This window comes from Phyllostomus hastatus, unplaced genomic scaffold (assembly GCF_019186645.2).
Source record: "Phyllostomus hastatus isolate PE091 unplaced genomic scaffold, TTU_PhHast_1.1 phas_contig_98, whole genome shotgun sequence".
Taxonomy (NCBI): domain Eukaryota; kingdom Metazoa; phylum Chordata; class Mammalia; order Chiroptera; family Phyllostomidae; genus Phyllostomus; species Phyllostomus hastatus.
The window spans coordinates 6,294,474-6,309,639 of NW_025333999.1; the positions used below are offsets into that span (position 1 = coordinate 6,294,474).

Consider the following 15,166-nt stretch of genomic DNA (forward strand, 5'->3'; position numbering starts at 1 on the left):
GGAGGAAGGGATACTTGATCTGAGACCTGAGGGATGAGCTGCAATTAACTAGCACTAGAGGGGAGGGGGGTGGGCCTGGCAGAGGACACAGCAGGCGTGGAAATGCCGAGGCACCGCTGAGCCCACCGTGTGGGGCAAGCAGAAAGAAGGCATCGCTGGGGCAAAGTGAACATGGGGCCTGCTGTTGGGTGAGATGAGTGGGGGGCCAGGGATGAGAAGAGCGTGTCTCCCTGGAAATGACCGCTGTTTTCATCTTCTTTCAGAAGGAGCTGAGCCTGCCTCGCCGTGGTCGTGGGTGAGTTCACCTGGGGCTGGTGGGCTAGGTGGGGGCTCCGTGGTCCTGGGCACAGAGATTTTTCAACAGCAACCTCTGAGTCGTGCATTTATTTAATGACTACAGCAAAGCTTCTCGCCTTGACCCTATCCCTCCTGTTTGCAAAGGGCTTCACCAGGGCCTCACTTGGCCTCACTTGTTGGCCTCACCACAGGCTCGTTTGCAAATGAGGAAACGGAGGTGCAAAGGGGTTGTGTCACTGGCTCAAGGGCACCCGGCTCAGAGGGGCAAACTTCTCTGGCATCCAGAGTCCAGACTCAAGAATTCCGACCTAACATCCTGGAAGTCGCTCACTTGCCTCCTTTGATGGGGAGCTCACTTTCTTTCAGGGAACATGGGTAGAAAATTGTATCCTTCAGGGTCACATAAGCATTTCTATAGGTTGTCATTTTTGGATCCCCAAAGGTTCAAGGAATGTTTTGCTCAGTGCCTTGGCTGGTTAACAGATGGAGCAAACACAGCTCTGGAGAGGTGGGGTTTACCTCATGCCGATGGTCTGGAGGTGCGTGAGTGCTGACACTCCCTCTCTGGGGGCTGTGTTCAACCAAGTTGAAGGTACAACTGTCTTATCCCCCAGTGAAATTACTCAACAAACTCTTTTTTTTGAGCATCTACTGTGTGCCAGGCTGTGTTCCAGGCACAGGGGACACAGGGACTAGTCACGGCTGGGCCCTGCCCATGGAGCTCACACTCTCTTGGGGAGAGTGATGGTGTGTTATGAAGAAGAGAAATGAAACAGGCTTTAGCCCTGAAGATGTGGGGCCTCCTGGAGGAAGTGACATTTGAGCCTAAATCTGAAACACGAGGAAGAGGCCGGGGGAAAAGTCTAAGGGGAGCAGCATTTCAGGCAGAGGGAACAGCATGGGCAAAGGTCCTGAGGTGCAGACCAGCTTGGCATGGGAAGAACAGCTGGGAGACTGGGGTAGCTGGAGTGAGTGAGCTCAGGGGAGAAGCAGGAAGAGAAGAAAGAGAAGGTGCTGGGGGTGGGATGAGAGTTTGAAATCTGGTGGTGGAGATGGGGACAGAGTGGCCCTCAGTCCCTGACCATGTGCTCTCCTTGGACTGGGAATGCTGCAGCTGGTAGGGAGGAGCCTGAAAGCCTCAGTAGAGGCTGGGGCTTGGACATTGCCCCAGTAGCAGGCACTGTCCCCGGCCTTTGCCCAGGTGGGGTGGTGGACAGTGAATCAGTCCAAACCACAGAGGGCAAAGTCCCGAGCCATGGGACAGGACTGGAACAAAGACTTCCTGAGGGCTGCCTAGTCTCTGCCACCTGTGGTGTGCCAGCCTGGGTCCACCCCGGGATTCAAGGGAGCCAGAGCCAGACACAGACAACACCCGTCCTTTGGACACCCGTCCTTTGGAGTCCTGGCTGGGCATGAGGGAGGGTGGGATTTGGGGCACCCCGCGTAGTCGTGAAGGGACGGCTTCGCGGAGGAGGGGCGGGTGGGGCCAAAGTCGGATCTGAATGAAGGGCCGACGTTCCAGGCAGAGGGATCCCACAGAGCACAGGCCTGGAGGCGTGGCAGGGTCCTTGGGTGTGTGCACAGAGGCTGAGACCCGCCGCCAGAGGTCGCCAACGTCTGGGATGGAGAATAGGGGCGGGGCCTACTCCAATCATGGGTCCTGAAGACCCCTAGGGAGCAGGGCGGAGGAGTCAGAGAAGGAGCGGGGCCAGGCTACGGAGAAATGATGCAGGCGGGGAAGGAGTGAAGGCCTTCCTTTCCCTTGGTTCAGTCCGCGGACCTGGGACCTGGCAGTCCCTCCCTCCCCCCTCTGTCCCTCCCCACGAGGGAGTGACACCCGACACTCCAACCCGCACCCTTAAGCGCTCCTGCTGCCTTGCTGGGCCTGCGCGCAGGTGCCGGGCTCCGAGCCCCGCCCCGAGGCGGAGAGAGCCCGCCCCCCGGGCCCCCAGCGGCCCAGCCCCTTGCTGCGTCTGCTTGGTGTGCTGTCCCCACGTCCGTCCGTGTCTGTCCCTGTCGGATTGAACCACAAGCGGGGTTTGGGATTCACAAAGGGAGGGTTGGTATCCAGCCGTATAGACGCGGCCCCGGCCTCACCATGAAGTCACGCAGGGACAAGCTACACATCCCGGCGCTGACCCTCGAGTGAGTGTCTGGGGAAGGGGAAAGGGGCGGGGCGGGGGGCAGGCTGACAGCCACCCTTCCCCTGCGTCTCCGTTTAAGTCGTCCAGAGTCGCACCGCTGCCTCCAGGGAGCTTTCCTGGGTCATCTGTCTGGCTCCGTCCTCGAGGCCTGTAGAAGACCCAGAATCCTGGGCCTTGGGCCCCTTCTCCCTTCTCCTGGAGAACCGAGCCCTAGTCCTGTCTTTGGATTAGGCTACACGAAGGGGCCGCTGCCAGGTTCACCGTCCCTGGCCTCTTTCTTTGCAGTCTATCTCCGAGTAGCCAGAGCCCGTCCTTGCTGAGCCCCAGCAGCCCCTGCAGCCCTTGCAGCCCTTCCCTGGGCCTGCACCCCTGGAGGTAAGTGTCAGCGAGCAGGGCGAGGCTCAGACATGCCCTGGTACACCCCAAAGTCTTGCTAGAAACTGCCCAGACCCAGCTGTCTCCCCAAGGCACTGTGGGCTGCTGGCCTCACTTCTCTGAGCCTCAGTTTACCCCTACATAAAATGGGCTGTAACTCACAATAGGGTCCTTATGGGGAAATTCCATTTTCAGCCATAGCCTGCATGCCCCCTGTCCGACAGGTGGCCAGGGCAAGACCAGACCTTGAGCTGTTGCCCAAGGTCCTGAGACAGATGCTGGGTTCACAGCACTCAGAACCCTCCCTGTGAATCGGCCTGGCTCCCAGGCTGTGACCTCAGGGATCCTCCCCAGTCAGCTGGCCAGAAAGTTCCTCCCTCTGAGCACACACACACACACACACACACACACACACACACACTCAAGCTTAACCAGGTGAAAAGGTGTAGGCAGAAAAGAACCAGCTTGACTGAGCATCAGTCAAGGGGAACTCCTGTTCCCTCTGCAACCCTGGGAGTGAGGCCCCCTTCCTGACCCCATTTCCCAGCTGAGGAAACTGAGGCTCAGAGAGGAGACACCAGTTCTCCTGGTTCAGTATGTCAGGGGGCCAAGCATCAGGGCCGGCTTGGTCATCAGAGTCTGTTGAGGGTGTGAGCCATCCTCTGTGACTGGTGGGGCTCAGGGTCTTGCCCCCATACGAGACAGAAAACCAGGGTCATCCTGGGCCCCTCGCACAGCTCAGGCACCACTTCAGGGAGGCAACAGGTGTGAGGCTCAGTGGTGTTTAGAATTTGGTGGCCCATCAGTCCTTTGCACCTTAATGTGAATGAGCTGCTGAGGCTTTTCCCACGGGCCTTTAATGGGAAGAAGAGAACAATTTGGAAGCTATATTGGGTACCAGGCAATAGCAAATACCTTCATTCAGTCATTTCATTTGGGCACTTCTTAGGCACCTACTGTGTGCCAGGTGCTAAGGATATAGTTGTGAACAATGAACGTAGTCCCTCGTTCATGGAACTGTCAGAAAGTGGGCAATGAACAAATGAATGGACGAAATAATACATTTAGACAAGGACCTCTCAGGGGAGATTACGTTTGAGCTGAGATGTGGGTAGAACTATGGGAAGAGAGACAACAGGCAGAGGGAATTGAATGTGCAAAGGTCCTGGGGCAGAACTGAAATTTTATAAAGCTTCTTCTGTTGCTGCCATAAGGGGAGGAAAGGGTCTGCTGGAACAGAGGACAGGAATGGAGATGGCAGAGGCAGGGAGATGGCTAGGGCAACATCTGGGTAAGAGATGGTGGGCCTGGACCAGTCTGGTTGCCCAGTGGGAGACAGGGACTGCTGTAGCCCCTACTTAGCAAAGGAGGACACTCGAGACTTCAGAGGCATGGGATCTCAAATATGATGTCCAGAGTCACCTGGGAGACAGTGTCAGGCCAGAAATGACTCTGAGTCCTTGGCCTCAACCCCAGGAGATCCCCGGAACCTGTTGAGAGCAGCTGAGCCAGTTTTACCAGGAGGAAATGGAGGCAGTTTGGGGCTTTAGCTGAGGTCACTGGGTGGCTTCACTCGCCACCAGGGGGCAGCAGAGCCTTATCGCTTTGGGTCAGGCAAGGAAATGGGTCCTTGCCTGTGCTATTGCAAACATCCTGGGAATAAGCCCACATTTGTCCCATCAGCCTCCCACAGGGTGGGGCTGGCCAGTCCGACCCCCTTGACTCCTCCCTGTTCGTCGCCTCGTCACCCACCTTGCTCTAGCCAAGCAGCTTCCTGGATTGCCAGAATGTGAGCTAGTGTAGCCTCAGGGCCTTTGCAGTTGTCCGTTCTGCCCAGAGCTTCTTTTTCTCCAGGTCCTCCTTTCATTTTTTCAAGTCTCCATCAAGCCCACAGAAAAGGCAGCCTTCCTTGAACACCCCTTATTTAATGGTGCTCAAGTCCTGGTTACATTCATTATACCCATCCATTTTTCTCATCCAGACCTCATCATGGGTGTGAGTTTCACGTTTTCTTGTGTGACAGTTGGGGTATTTTTCTGGGAGCCCCAGCTGTCTAGGGCTCCCAGAAGTCTGGGAGAAACCTTGAGGGCCAGACTTTGATCTGTCCTAATCATCCTATACTTTCAGGGCAAGCCAGGTACACACCAGGTGCTCAGTTAATGCTTGTGGCGTGGACAAAAGGGAGGTATCTGGGAGGGCACTGCCGGTGGTGGTGATAAGAGGGGTTGAAGAAGGTCCCGAGCTGGACCCTCACAGACAAGGGGTGACACAGGCTGTTCCAGGCAGGAATGGCATTATCAGAGGAGTGTTCCTTCTGGGGCCCTGAATGCCAGGATGGAAAGAATTTGGATTTTCTACCCAGGGTACTGGCAGCTGCACAGGGTATGGGGCTGGGAAGGGTGTGGACATCTCATGGGCAGGTGGGAAGGGCTCGGGTGGTCAGACCAGTGAGGGGTAGGGGGATCTGCACATCCACCAGGGGCTCATCCATTTACACAATCTTTAGTACAAGCAGAGAGGCAGAGCCCCAGTCGAGGACAGGGTCAGGGTCAGAGCTCTGGCAGAGGGATTCACTCAGGAGTGGAGTTTTGCTGTGACAGCAGTGAGAAGCCATGGAGGCGGTGCGAGCAGAGGAGGGACGTGATTTGGTGGGCACTGGGCTGGTGCCAAAGGTCAGTGGCTCAGCCAATCTCCCACAGGAGGCTTTGCCATGGCCACAGACCCTCTTCATTGTCGGCTGCAGCCCCTCGTTCTGCAGAGGAAGAAACCGAGGCCAGATGGACATGGAAGAAGCGCCTACTGGGAACACTGGTGCAGTGGGTGTGATGGGGGCACGGAGGCGGTGCAGGGTGCGGCCACAGCTGAGGATGAGGGACAGCTGCTTTCTTAACTGTGTGCAGAAGTGTTCCCAGCACATGTTGGGGGAGTTTGTGGGCACAGCCCATCATCATATGGTGATACGAGACTGTGGCTTCATTTCTACCTGGGTCCCTAGACCTGGGGCCGCTTGAGTTCCCCTTATACAAGTGGCTGGATGCCTAAGGGCCATCGGTGACCCTTCCCATCTTCATCTCCACATCCGGCCCCTCTGCAAGGCCTGTCCCTTGGCCTCAAATGAAGTCCAGAATCCACCTACTTGTCTCGATAGCCCCACCCTAGTCCAGGCCTCAATGTTCCCCTCCCAGGCCCTGTCACAGCCCTTCAGTAGCCTCCTGCCACCTCCATTCTTGCCCCCAATGGCTCCTCTTCCCAATAGCAGACATGGGCAGGGTTACAAACGTAGTCTAGAACACACCATTCCCCTGCTCACATGTCCTCCCTGGCTCCCCATGGCTCTTACAGTAAAATTGTACTTTCCCAGGAGCTCACAGTACCTACACGTTCAGCCCTGCTGGCATGTTCCCCTCAGCCCTGCCTCAAGACCTTTGCATGAACTGTGCTCTCTGCTTGGGGCACTCTTTCTCCACGACTGGCACCTCTCTTTCTTCTTCCTGACTCAGCTGGCTGCAGTGTCACACCTGTCCTTTGCCAGTGTTACACCTGTCCTTTTTTCCCCTCCACCTCTGACTGAAATTAATGTGTTCATTTAATCATTTTCCATTTGTTCTCTGCCTCCTGCACCAGACTGGGGGTCCCTGAGGGCAGGGATTATTTGTGACTTTGTTCTCACTGGGTCCCCAGGGTTTGGCACAGGGACAGGCACATAGTAGGTGTTCAATCAGCGTTCATTGGGTGAATGAATGGCCAGATATGAGTGTTTCAGCCCTGGCCTGGCAGACCTGGAGAGCACTTCTGGGGAGACACACAGCAGGTGTCTGGGTCACAGGATGGGCCACCTGAGGGTGACACTAGATATGAGGGGACAGGGTGGGGAGCCTGAGAGAGACTTGAGAAGCAAAACTGGTGGCAAGAGAGATAGGCAGGTTAGGGCTACACAGTGGGCAGCAGCACCCACTCCATACCCCAGTCTCCCCTCCTCAGATATGAGTCTGGGCTCCACATCAGTTGTGGTCCAGGTACCAAGGTGCTGTGTGGCCTGCAAAGGGACCGCCCTCAGGATGCTGCCCCTGACTTCCTGAGGCTGTTATGAAAGGAGGAAGCATTCATTTATTGTCTACTGTATGAGACATTTCTCCTTCCATGGTGAATACGGTGCGCTGAACCCCCAGCCCAGTGCCAGTCGCTTTCCGTGCCTGCGATCCCCTTCCATTCGAAGAGTGGTATGTGTAGACTAGCGAGACAGAGGCCTGGAATTTAGCCTGATACTGCATTTACATACAATTCCTGTAATCTTCTCATCAGCCCCGGTTCCCTCCCATTTTACAGTTGAAAAGACTGAGACTTGCAAAATTAAATCGGGCACCTGATTCCTGAGGTAGCCAGGTTGATGGCCTTTTCTGTCATATGGACTAGCAGAGTGTGTCATACACCCTGACTTAGTTTGCTGAACATGCCCTCTGTGTCAGTCCAGTACTGGGAGATGCTGGGACCCCAAGGAGCCTGAGGAAGACAAAGCTGGACAGGAAGGGCATTCCAAAATGTGGAGCCAGCAGGCATGACAGCATGAGTCCAGCCAGGCCAAGGGATGGGCCTTGAGGGTCGCACTTAGCAGGAGGGGTTAGGGCCACTAGAGAGAGTGAAAGGGGTCCGCGATCAGATTTACATTTTGAGGGAAAGGAGCCAAGTTCCTAGGCCCAACCTCCAGCTGCCGCCAACGCCAGGTCCCCGCCACCACTGTCATCCTGGCAACGCCTGGACCTTCCATCCGAGGCCCAGGCAACACCCCACCCCTCCGCCCGCGGCCCTCGCAACACTCCGCCCACTCGGCAGCACGCGGAGCTGCTGGCAAGGCTTCCGCTTCGCTCCCCCGCCCCTGACAAGCCCCGCAGGGCGGGGCCCCCCTGCGCGCTCTTCCTCTTCGCCACCTTACCCTAGCCCCGCGGTCCCCCCCACCCCCACCCCGCCGCGCCCCGCCCAGCGTTACCGGGCTCCCGGGGTCGATCCCGCTGCGGAGGTTCACCCCCGGCCGCTGCCGGCTGAGCCTCCGCGCCTCCAGGGCCTCGGGAGGCACAAAGGGAAGGAGCAGCATGTCCGACCCCAGCTACTGGACGGCCGTGGCAGCTCCCGGCCACAGGAGCCGCCTGGCCAAGGGCGCACTGCTGCAGCGCTCCAAGAGGTACGGGTCACGGCGCCGACGGAGTAGACACTAGTGGCCAGGAGTGTGTCTCCAGGGTGTGGCGAGGGCCTCTGTTTGCGGTGGTAGGGGGACGTAAGAGGACGCTTCGGGATCGAGGTATCCGCTTGGGTCCCAGACACCCTGTCGATGTCCCTCGGTGCCCACACTGGGGTGTTTTTCTGTCAGGGTCGCAGTTGGGGTGGATGAGGCAGCAGAGTTGAGACTGAGGCAGAATTCGAACCCAGGCTCTAGGCCCAGGTTGACCTGGGGAGGAGTTTCTTGGAAAAACTGACGCTGATCTTTCCTGGGGCCCTGGCTGGAAATGCTGGTTCACAGATATGTGCTGCGAGCGGCTGGGGTGCATGTGGTAGTGTCAGGAGCGCCAATAGCTGGGTTTAACCTGGAGCAACTCCTGGCCTCTCTTGGAGTATCAGTTTCCCCTTCTGAAAAGCAGAGATACTAAGCGAGGCCTGTGGACTCTGTGGGACCTAGATTCAAATGCCAGCTCAGCCACTGCCAGGCTCTGTGACCTCAGGCAGTTCTGTGCTTCTGTGCTTTACCTCTCTGTGCTTGTGTGTCTCACCTGCACCAGGAAGGGGCATTCCCAAAGGGGAGCACAGGCCGAGGCTGGGCAGTGGAACCTTGAATGCCAAGTCCAAGGGCTTAGACCCTTCTCCCAGAACCTGGGGAGCCACACAGCGTTTATGGGCACCTCGGGGACTGGGTGCTGCAAACTGGTCTCAGATCCCTGTTTTCTGCTGTATTCTGTTGAACCACATGGCTGGTGCTAAGCTGCTTCTCAGGGTCCTGGGCCTCCTCCAGGGAGGGCTCAACAGATAGCCGGCACTCCACAGATGCTCAGAAAGTGAACAGATGGTGCCCACTTCCCCTTTGACACCTCCTATTAGGCCGTTTTCAAGAATGCCCTGCCTGAGAGCAAGAGGTGGGGCCCCCAAGTGTTTTTCCAAAATGCTGTTGGCAGTGACAGATGATGAAGGTGGAAGTGGGAGTAAGGAACCAGGTGAAGGGCGGAGAGAGGATGTGGGACTGGTGCATGCCTGTGCGCATGCATGTGCGTGTGTGTGTGTGTGTGTGTGTGTGTGTGTGTGTAGGGGGTAGGCAGGAAGTTTTGCAGGAACCTGTGGGGTTTCACTTTTGCTTCTGTACCTCAGATTAGAGGACAATCCCTGTGGCTGTTGACATCTGTGGCCTCAGTTTCCCTGGGCTGGGAAATGGGTGCATGTGGTCTCTCCCACCTCCTAGCTTATTGGGATTGACAAATGGTGACTTAATTAGCTGGGGGGACATGGCAGTGCACCAGGTCCCACAAGTCTTGTCAGGGAAAAGATGGCAGTACGTGTACCTGCCACCAAAGCTGAGCCATGGGTACTGGTTTTATCACATTTTCCCACCACTGCACTGGCTGGTGTGGCTCGGTTGCTTGGGCATTGTCCCACAAACCGGATTCCCAGTCAGGGCACATGCCTGGGCTGTGGGTTTGGTCCTCAATTGGGATGCTACAGAAGGCAACCAATCTGTTTCTTTCTCACACATAAATGTTTCTCCCTCTCTCTAAAAAAAAAAAAAAGGTTCCCAGCACTTGCAAGATATACCAATGGGGAAACTGAGTCTCAGAGGGGCAGCCTTGAGCAGGCTGGATCTAAACACCGCCTGCCCCCCGCCCCATGCCTGTCTTGTTGCCTGGGTCGGTGGCTGACCATGCCTCCCCACCTTGGCCTGCGTTGTGCCTTCTGCCTGGGACACTGCTCCTGGCCCCATGAAGCCCAAGGTTTCGCCTCCCTCCCTGTGCAGCACTGCGGCTGAGCTGCGTTGGCTGCTGGGTGTGTGGGCTGATGCACTCCACAGCAAGCAGGGCTGTTGCTGGGCGACTGCTCTGGGAGGGCTGGGGGGGGCGATGTCTCTCCCAACTTCCCTCTGCCAGGGTGGGTGCTGGAGCCAGGGCACAGGTAGTCTCAGCCTGGGTAGGGGCTGGTGGCCAGAAGGAGCCGAGATGGAAAGAAATGTGTGGGCAACAGTTTGACAGAACAAGAGATAGGGCCCAGCTGTGCAATATCCTGACTTTAAGGTTTTTAAAGGTCAGCCTGGCATTTTGGGGGGTTCTTGGGGAGGCATATTGTCAAGAGATTGGCCAGTGCCCTGGGAAAGGGTGCACAGAATGGAATGGGGGACTGATTTAACCCACCTGCAGGCTCCAGGGTCCTTCCCGCCCTCTGCTTATTCTCCAAAGCTCACACCAGGCATGGGAAAGGTGCAGGGGTGGGAGTGTGAACGCCAAAGCCCAAGAAGGCAGGCCAGGGGCTCCTGGCCACGCGCAGTGACCACCAGGAGGCCTGAAGCACTTCATGCCACCGCTGATGATAACAGCAATAACAGATTTAATAATAGTAATACTTGTCAAATATGACTTAAGCTGGGCCTGGAAATCTGGGCTAAGTGAGGGCCATAGGGGAGTCCAGCCAGAGCCAGAGTGGGAGCGATTGTGCCCAGCTCCTGCCCTGCCCCAAAGCCGGCCTCGAGTGAGCTGCAGCCCTGGGTTAACGCCTAACCTTATCCCCACCCGCCCCTACAGCTGCCGCAGCGGGAACCGTAAGAGCCTCGTGGTAGGAACACCCTCACCAACACTTTCCCGGCCCCTGTCACCTCTGTCAGTCCCAACTGGTGAGCATGGGAGTAAGCGGGCGGGCACTGTGTCCTGTCTTCACCCCTGATGACTCAGTTTCCCCTGGCCTCCTGCTCAGCAGGCAACAGCCCCCTGGATAGTCCCCGGAACTTCTCAGCTGTGTCAGCTGCCAGCTTCCCCTTTGCCCGGAGGTGAGTAGTCCCTGGCTTTGGGGGATGCTGTCCTTATGACTGGTGAAGGGACAGGCAGAGCGCACGCACCCGCTGGACCTGCCTCCTCATTGGCCTTTTCCCATCCCCTGTCCCCTGCCCTGCTGTGGTCCCTCCCTCTGGTTTCTGCCCCTGCCTCGGCCTTCTGCAGCCACATGTCTCGCACAGACAGGTAATTTCAACGAGCCCTTGGGGGGAAGAGAGGACACCACCAGGTCTAGGAATCATTAATTCACTGAAAGTAATTCATTCACTTAACAAGAGCTGGTGGAGGACCTGTTGTGTGCCAGGCATTCAAATGTCACTTACTCATTCAGCATCTGCTGAGTACCTGCTGTCTGCCATGCCCTGTGCTGAGGGGCTGGACTCTGGCCCTTGGGGAGTCCTCAGGCTCGTGGTGGTGGCCAGAATGCACCCCAGCAGGTACAACTCAGAGGTGATAGCTTTGAGGGCGGGGGCAGGAACTCACTGGCGGCTGGAGTCAGGGAGGACTTCCAGAGGAGGTGTCTGAAGGATGAAGAAGAGACTCGTAGTGGACTTGCCCACCCTGAATCATTGTTCTCAGCCTTATAGAGTGCCCCTTCCAACGGGGCCAGAATCTGGCAGCCACAGTGTTCACCCCTGGCCCCCACAAACCGCACGGGCCATGCCTTCCTTCCAGTTCTGACTCTCCTCCCCAGGGCTGATGGCAGAAGATGGTCCCTGGCATCCCTCCCGTCTTCTGGCTATGGAACCAACACACCCAGCTCCACCGTCTCGGTACCTGCAGCCCCCCTTGGCGGGCAGACGGGTGGGTGCAGGGTTGGAGGGGGACATCTCGTTGGTTTTTCCCAGGGGTCAGTTGTGCAGTTTGCAAACTCCTAGCTTCTGCCAAAGTGCTGCATTCTGGGCGATGTGGAGGTCCCTGCGAGGACACAGCTTTAGCCCCAGGAGCGCTGAGTCTGGAATATACGGATATCCCTAGCCTGAGGGGTCAAGGCCTGGCTGGAGGGGATCTTGGGGCTACCAAGGGAACAGGCAGAGACAGCTTCCTGGAGGAGGGGGCATCAGAACTGGGGCATTGAGGAGCCAGGCAGGAGCATATTACCATCTGATGATCAGCTGGCAGCCTGGGTCTTGACAGCCAGTGCTGGGGTCCTGGCTGTGGTGCTGACCACCAACCATGGCCCTCATACACCCTCCTGCCAGTCGAGCTCATCCTCCCGGGAGCGACTCCACCAGCTTCCTTTCCAACCAACGCCAGACGAACTGCATTTCCTGTCGAAGCATTTCCGAAGCTCAGAGAGTGTGGCTGACGAAGAGGGTGGCCACCGCTCACCCCACCTTCGACCCCGCTCCCGCAGCCTCAGGTGGGCCTTGACTGCTGGGCCTTGCCCGCTAGCCCCTGCCCTAGTACCTCCTTGGGCTGGCATATGGACCCCACCACGGCTCCTCCTCTCCCGCTGACTGGGAGCCTGCCTTGGCCTGGCTCAGCCCCCTCCCCAGGCCGGGTCTCAGCTCCCATGTCACCAGCTGATCATCACCCCCCTTCAGCCCTGGACGCACAACAGGAACCTTCGACAACGAGATCGTCATGATGAACCATGTGTACCGGGAGAGGTTCCCGAAGGTGGGCAATGCCCTGTGGCTGGACTGGCCCCGACACCCATCCACATTGCTGTCTGTTTGTGTGGTAGACAGGCTCTCTGTCTCCTTGGCTATGTCCCCACATCTGTCCATTTCTCTTTTTCCCTCTTGGTCTCAAATGCCGCCCGCCCCCCACCCCCCTGTCCTCTGCCCCCACCAGCTCCATGGTTGCATCTCTCTCTCCCCGCTGTCTCTCCTGCTCCCATCTTCTCATGTTGTTCCCCAGTCCCGTGCAATGACCAGTCGCCCGTCTCCCCCGCCCAGGCCACGGCCCAGATGGAGGGCCGCCTGCAGGAGTTCCTCACTGCCTTTGCACCTGGCGCCCGGCTGGCGCTGGCCGATGGTGTCCTGGGCTTCATCCACCATCAGATCATCGAGCTGGCCCGTGACTGCCTGGCCAAGTCTGGAGAGGCACTTGTTACCTCCCGCTACTTCCTAGAGATGCAAGAGAAGCTGGAGAGACTGCTGCAGGATGTGTGTGGCTGGGGGGCTTGGGGCTGGGGGTCCTGGGTGGGACAGGGCAGGGACAAGGCCAACAAGTGATATCCTGCCAACCTGCCTCCAGGCCCATGAGCGCTCGGACAGTGAGGAGGTCGGCTTCATTGTCCAGCTGGTCCGGAAGCTGCTGATCATCATTTCCCGGCCTGCACGGCTCCTTGAGTGCCTCGTGAGTCCCCTCACATGGTCAGAGGCAGGGGCCTTGCAGAGCTGAGACCAGATCCCCAAGACATGAGACACAGTTCCCATTGCGTAGGGCTTCAAGAGGCTGCCAGGCTGGGGTGGGCTTCCTGCAGGATGGGACAGGAGCTGAGACCCCAGGGACAAGTTGAAACCACTGGTCAGAGTGCTCCAGACAGAAGGCACATCCCTTGTGAAGGCCTGGAGGTGAGACCAAGCCTTGGCTGACCAGCCCTCTGCACCCCCAGGAGTTTGACCCTGAGGAGTTTTACCATCTGCTGGAGGCTGCTGAGGGCCAGGCTCGAGAGGGCCAGGGCATCAAGACGGACCTGCCACAGTACATCATTGGGCAGCTGGGCCTGGCTAAGGACCCCCTTGAGGGTGAGCTGGGTGGGGCAGGGTGGGAGGAAGAGACCGAGGAGAGGCTGGAGTAGAGTCATGTTGTCCTTGTCTCTCTGTTTCCTGTCCTTGGTCACCCGTGGGACCCTCTGTGGGCAAAGTGTCCAGGACCCCAGCATCAGTTGGCTGCACATTGGACCCCTGACCTGCCAGGGCCTTGGGTAGTCGGTGTCTTCAAATGCCAAGTTGAAGTGGGCCAGGACACCAAGGGACCACCACTGGCAATGACATTCACATCATCCCGCAAATTCACAAAGCCTGTTCCCAGTTCCACCCGACTGTGGCCCTAGAGGTGGACTGGGAGTCGGAGGGGCCCGGCTGTAGGGAAGAAGTCCCCCTGACAGCCAGGGCAGGGGGGTCCACGAGGGAAGCATGGAACTTGGATTTACCCAGTTCAGGGGTGGTCGGGGCAGGCTCTGAGAGGAGGTGATACTCAAGCTGAGGATGGAGAGGTGACCAGATGCTGACCTGGGGGAGCAAAGGGGGAGAACCAGGAGGGGGGACAGGAAAGGCCCTGAGGTGGGGCTATGCCTGGTGTGTTGGAAGAGCAGCAAAGGGGGTACAGCTGAGGAGCAGAGGAAACAGGGAAGCTGAGGGAGGCAAGGGGGGTGGCCGTAGCAGTCGGTGCCCACCCAGTGTCATTGCTGTTGAGTCTGGGACCAGGCTGCCGTTATCCCCCTTAAAGCTGCAGAGACTGAGGCTCCGGGTGGATGAGGGTGAGCAGGGCATGAGACACAGGTGTGCCAAGGCCCAGCACTGGTGGGCCAGCCCTGTGGCCAAAGCCATCCTCCTGTCTGTCCAGTGAAGATAACGCAGGTGGTGCAGGGGGTGGCCTGGTGTCAGAGGGAGCCGGAAGTGACCAGGCAAGTGGCTGCTGAGGCTGTGGGGGCAGATCACCTACCCAGCCCCTGGGGGGCCTACTGAGGATGGAAGAGGCTGCATTTGAGCTCAGGCCTCACTCACCCCTGAGGCCCTACCGCATCACATCCCAGCCTAGCTCTGGGACCATGAGACACTTCATTGCCACTGTCACAGCTTACAGTTCAGAGACCACTCATTCCAACCTTCTGCCAAGCCCTGGGGCTGGACTGTCAGGGGCTCCCCCTGGGCCACACTGTGAACTAGGAGTTGTCAGGTCACCGGAGGCTGGTCACAGCTCGTGTTCCCTGGCCCAAGTCTGGGATCCAGGGCTTGGTGAAGGCTGAGCAGCCGGAGCCTGCTTGCTAGCCCTCCTGGACGGCCCCTCAGTTGTTTAGTCCAGCCTCTGGGGTTTGCCCGTGACTCGGACACAGTGGGGACTCATGGGCAGTGTCCTGGAAGCTGGTCAGGGGAGGCTCCACATCCCCAGCTCCAGACGGGCCCTGGAAGCCTCAGGGCATCTCTGGGTGACAGACAAGATGTGGAGGCCCCACTTAAGGCTCCTCCCTCATCTTGCAGAGATGGTGCCTCTGAGTCACCTCGATGACGGAGGACAAGCCCCAGCACCCGAGTGCATGGAGGTAAGGCACGGAGCTATGGGGACCCGCACCTGTCTTATTATTTTCAGGGCAGACCAGACAGCCATGGGAGGGTCTGGATTTGCAGAAGTTTTGCATGACTGGTTCTTGATAAGTGCCCGTGG

The 15,166-nt window shown here is 58.0% G+C and overlaps 1 protein-coding gene across 18 annotated transcripts in view; it reads left to right on the forward strand.

Moving 5' to 3' along the window:
* Window positions 1–15,166, forward strand: part of MAST3 (microtubule associated serine/threonine kinase 3) — a 34,141-nt gene that overhangs the window by 4,210 nt on the left and 14,765 nt on the right. The window contains exons 2-13 of one of the 18 annotated variants that reach the window (XM_045852888.1): window positions 264–295; window positions 2,727–2,816; window positions 10,583–10,671; window positions 10,752–10,824; window positions 10,994–11,014; window positions 11,523–11,601; window positions 12,031–12,191; window positions 12,376–12,451; window positions 12,733–12,942; window positions 13,034–13,135; window positions 13,395–13,527; window positions 14,983–15,044. In XM_045852888.1, the coding sequence (XP_045708844.1) occupies window positions 264–295; window positions 2,727–2,816; window positions 10,583–10,671; window positions 10,752–10,824; window positions 10,994–11,014; window positions 11,523–11,601; window positions 12,031–12,191; window positions 12,376–12,451; window positions 12,733–12,942; window positions 13,034–13,135; window positions 13,395–13,527; window positions 14,983–15,044 (1,128 nt within the window). Of the gene's footprint in view, window positions 1–263; window positions 296–788; window positions 837–2,290; window positions 2,443–2,726; window positions 2,817–7,785; window positions 7,993–10,582; window positions 10,672–10,751; window positions 10,825–10,993; window positions 11,015–11,113; window positions 11,266–11,522; window positions 11,602–12,030; window positions 12,192–12,375; window positions 12,452–12,732; window positions 12,943–13,033; window positions 13,136–13,394; window positions 13,528–14,982; window positions 15,045–15,166 lie in introns of those variants that run through there. The other 17 variants (XM_045852889.1, XM_045852896.1, XM_045852893.1 and 14 more) reach the window with 17 other exon arrangements.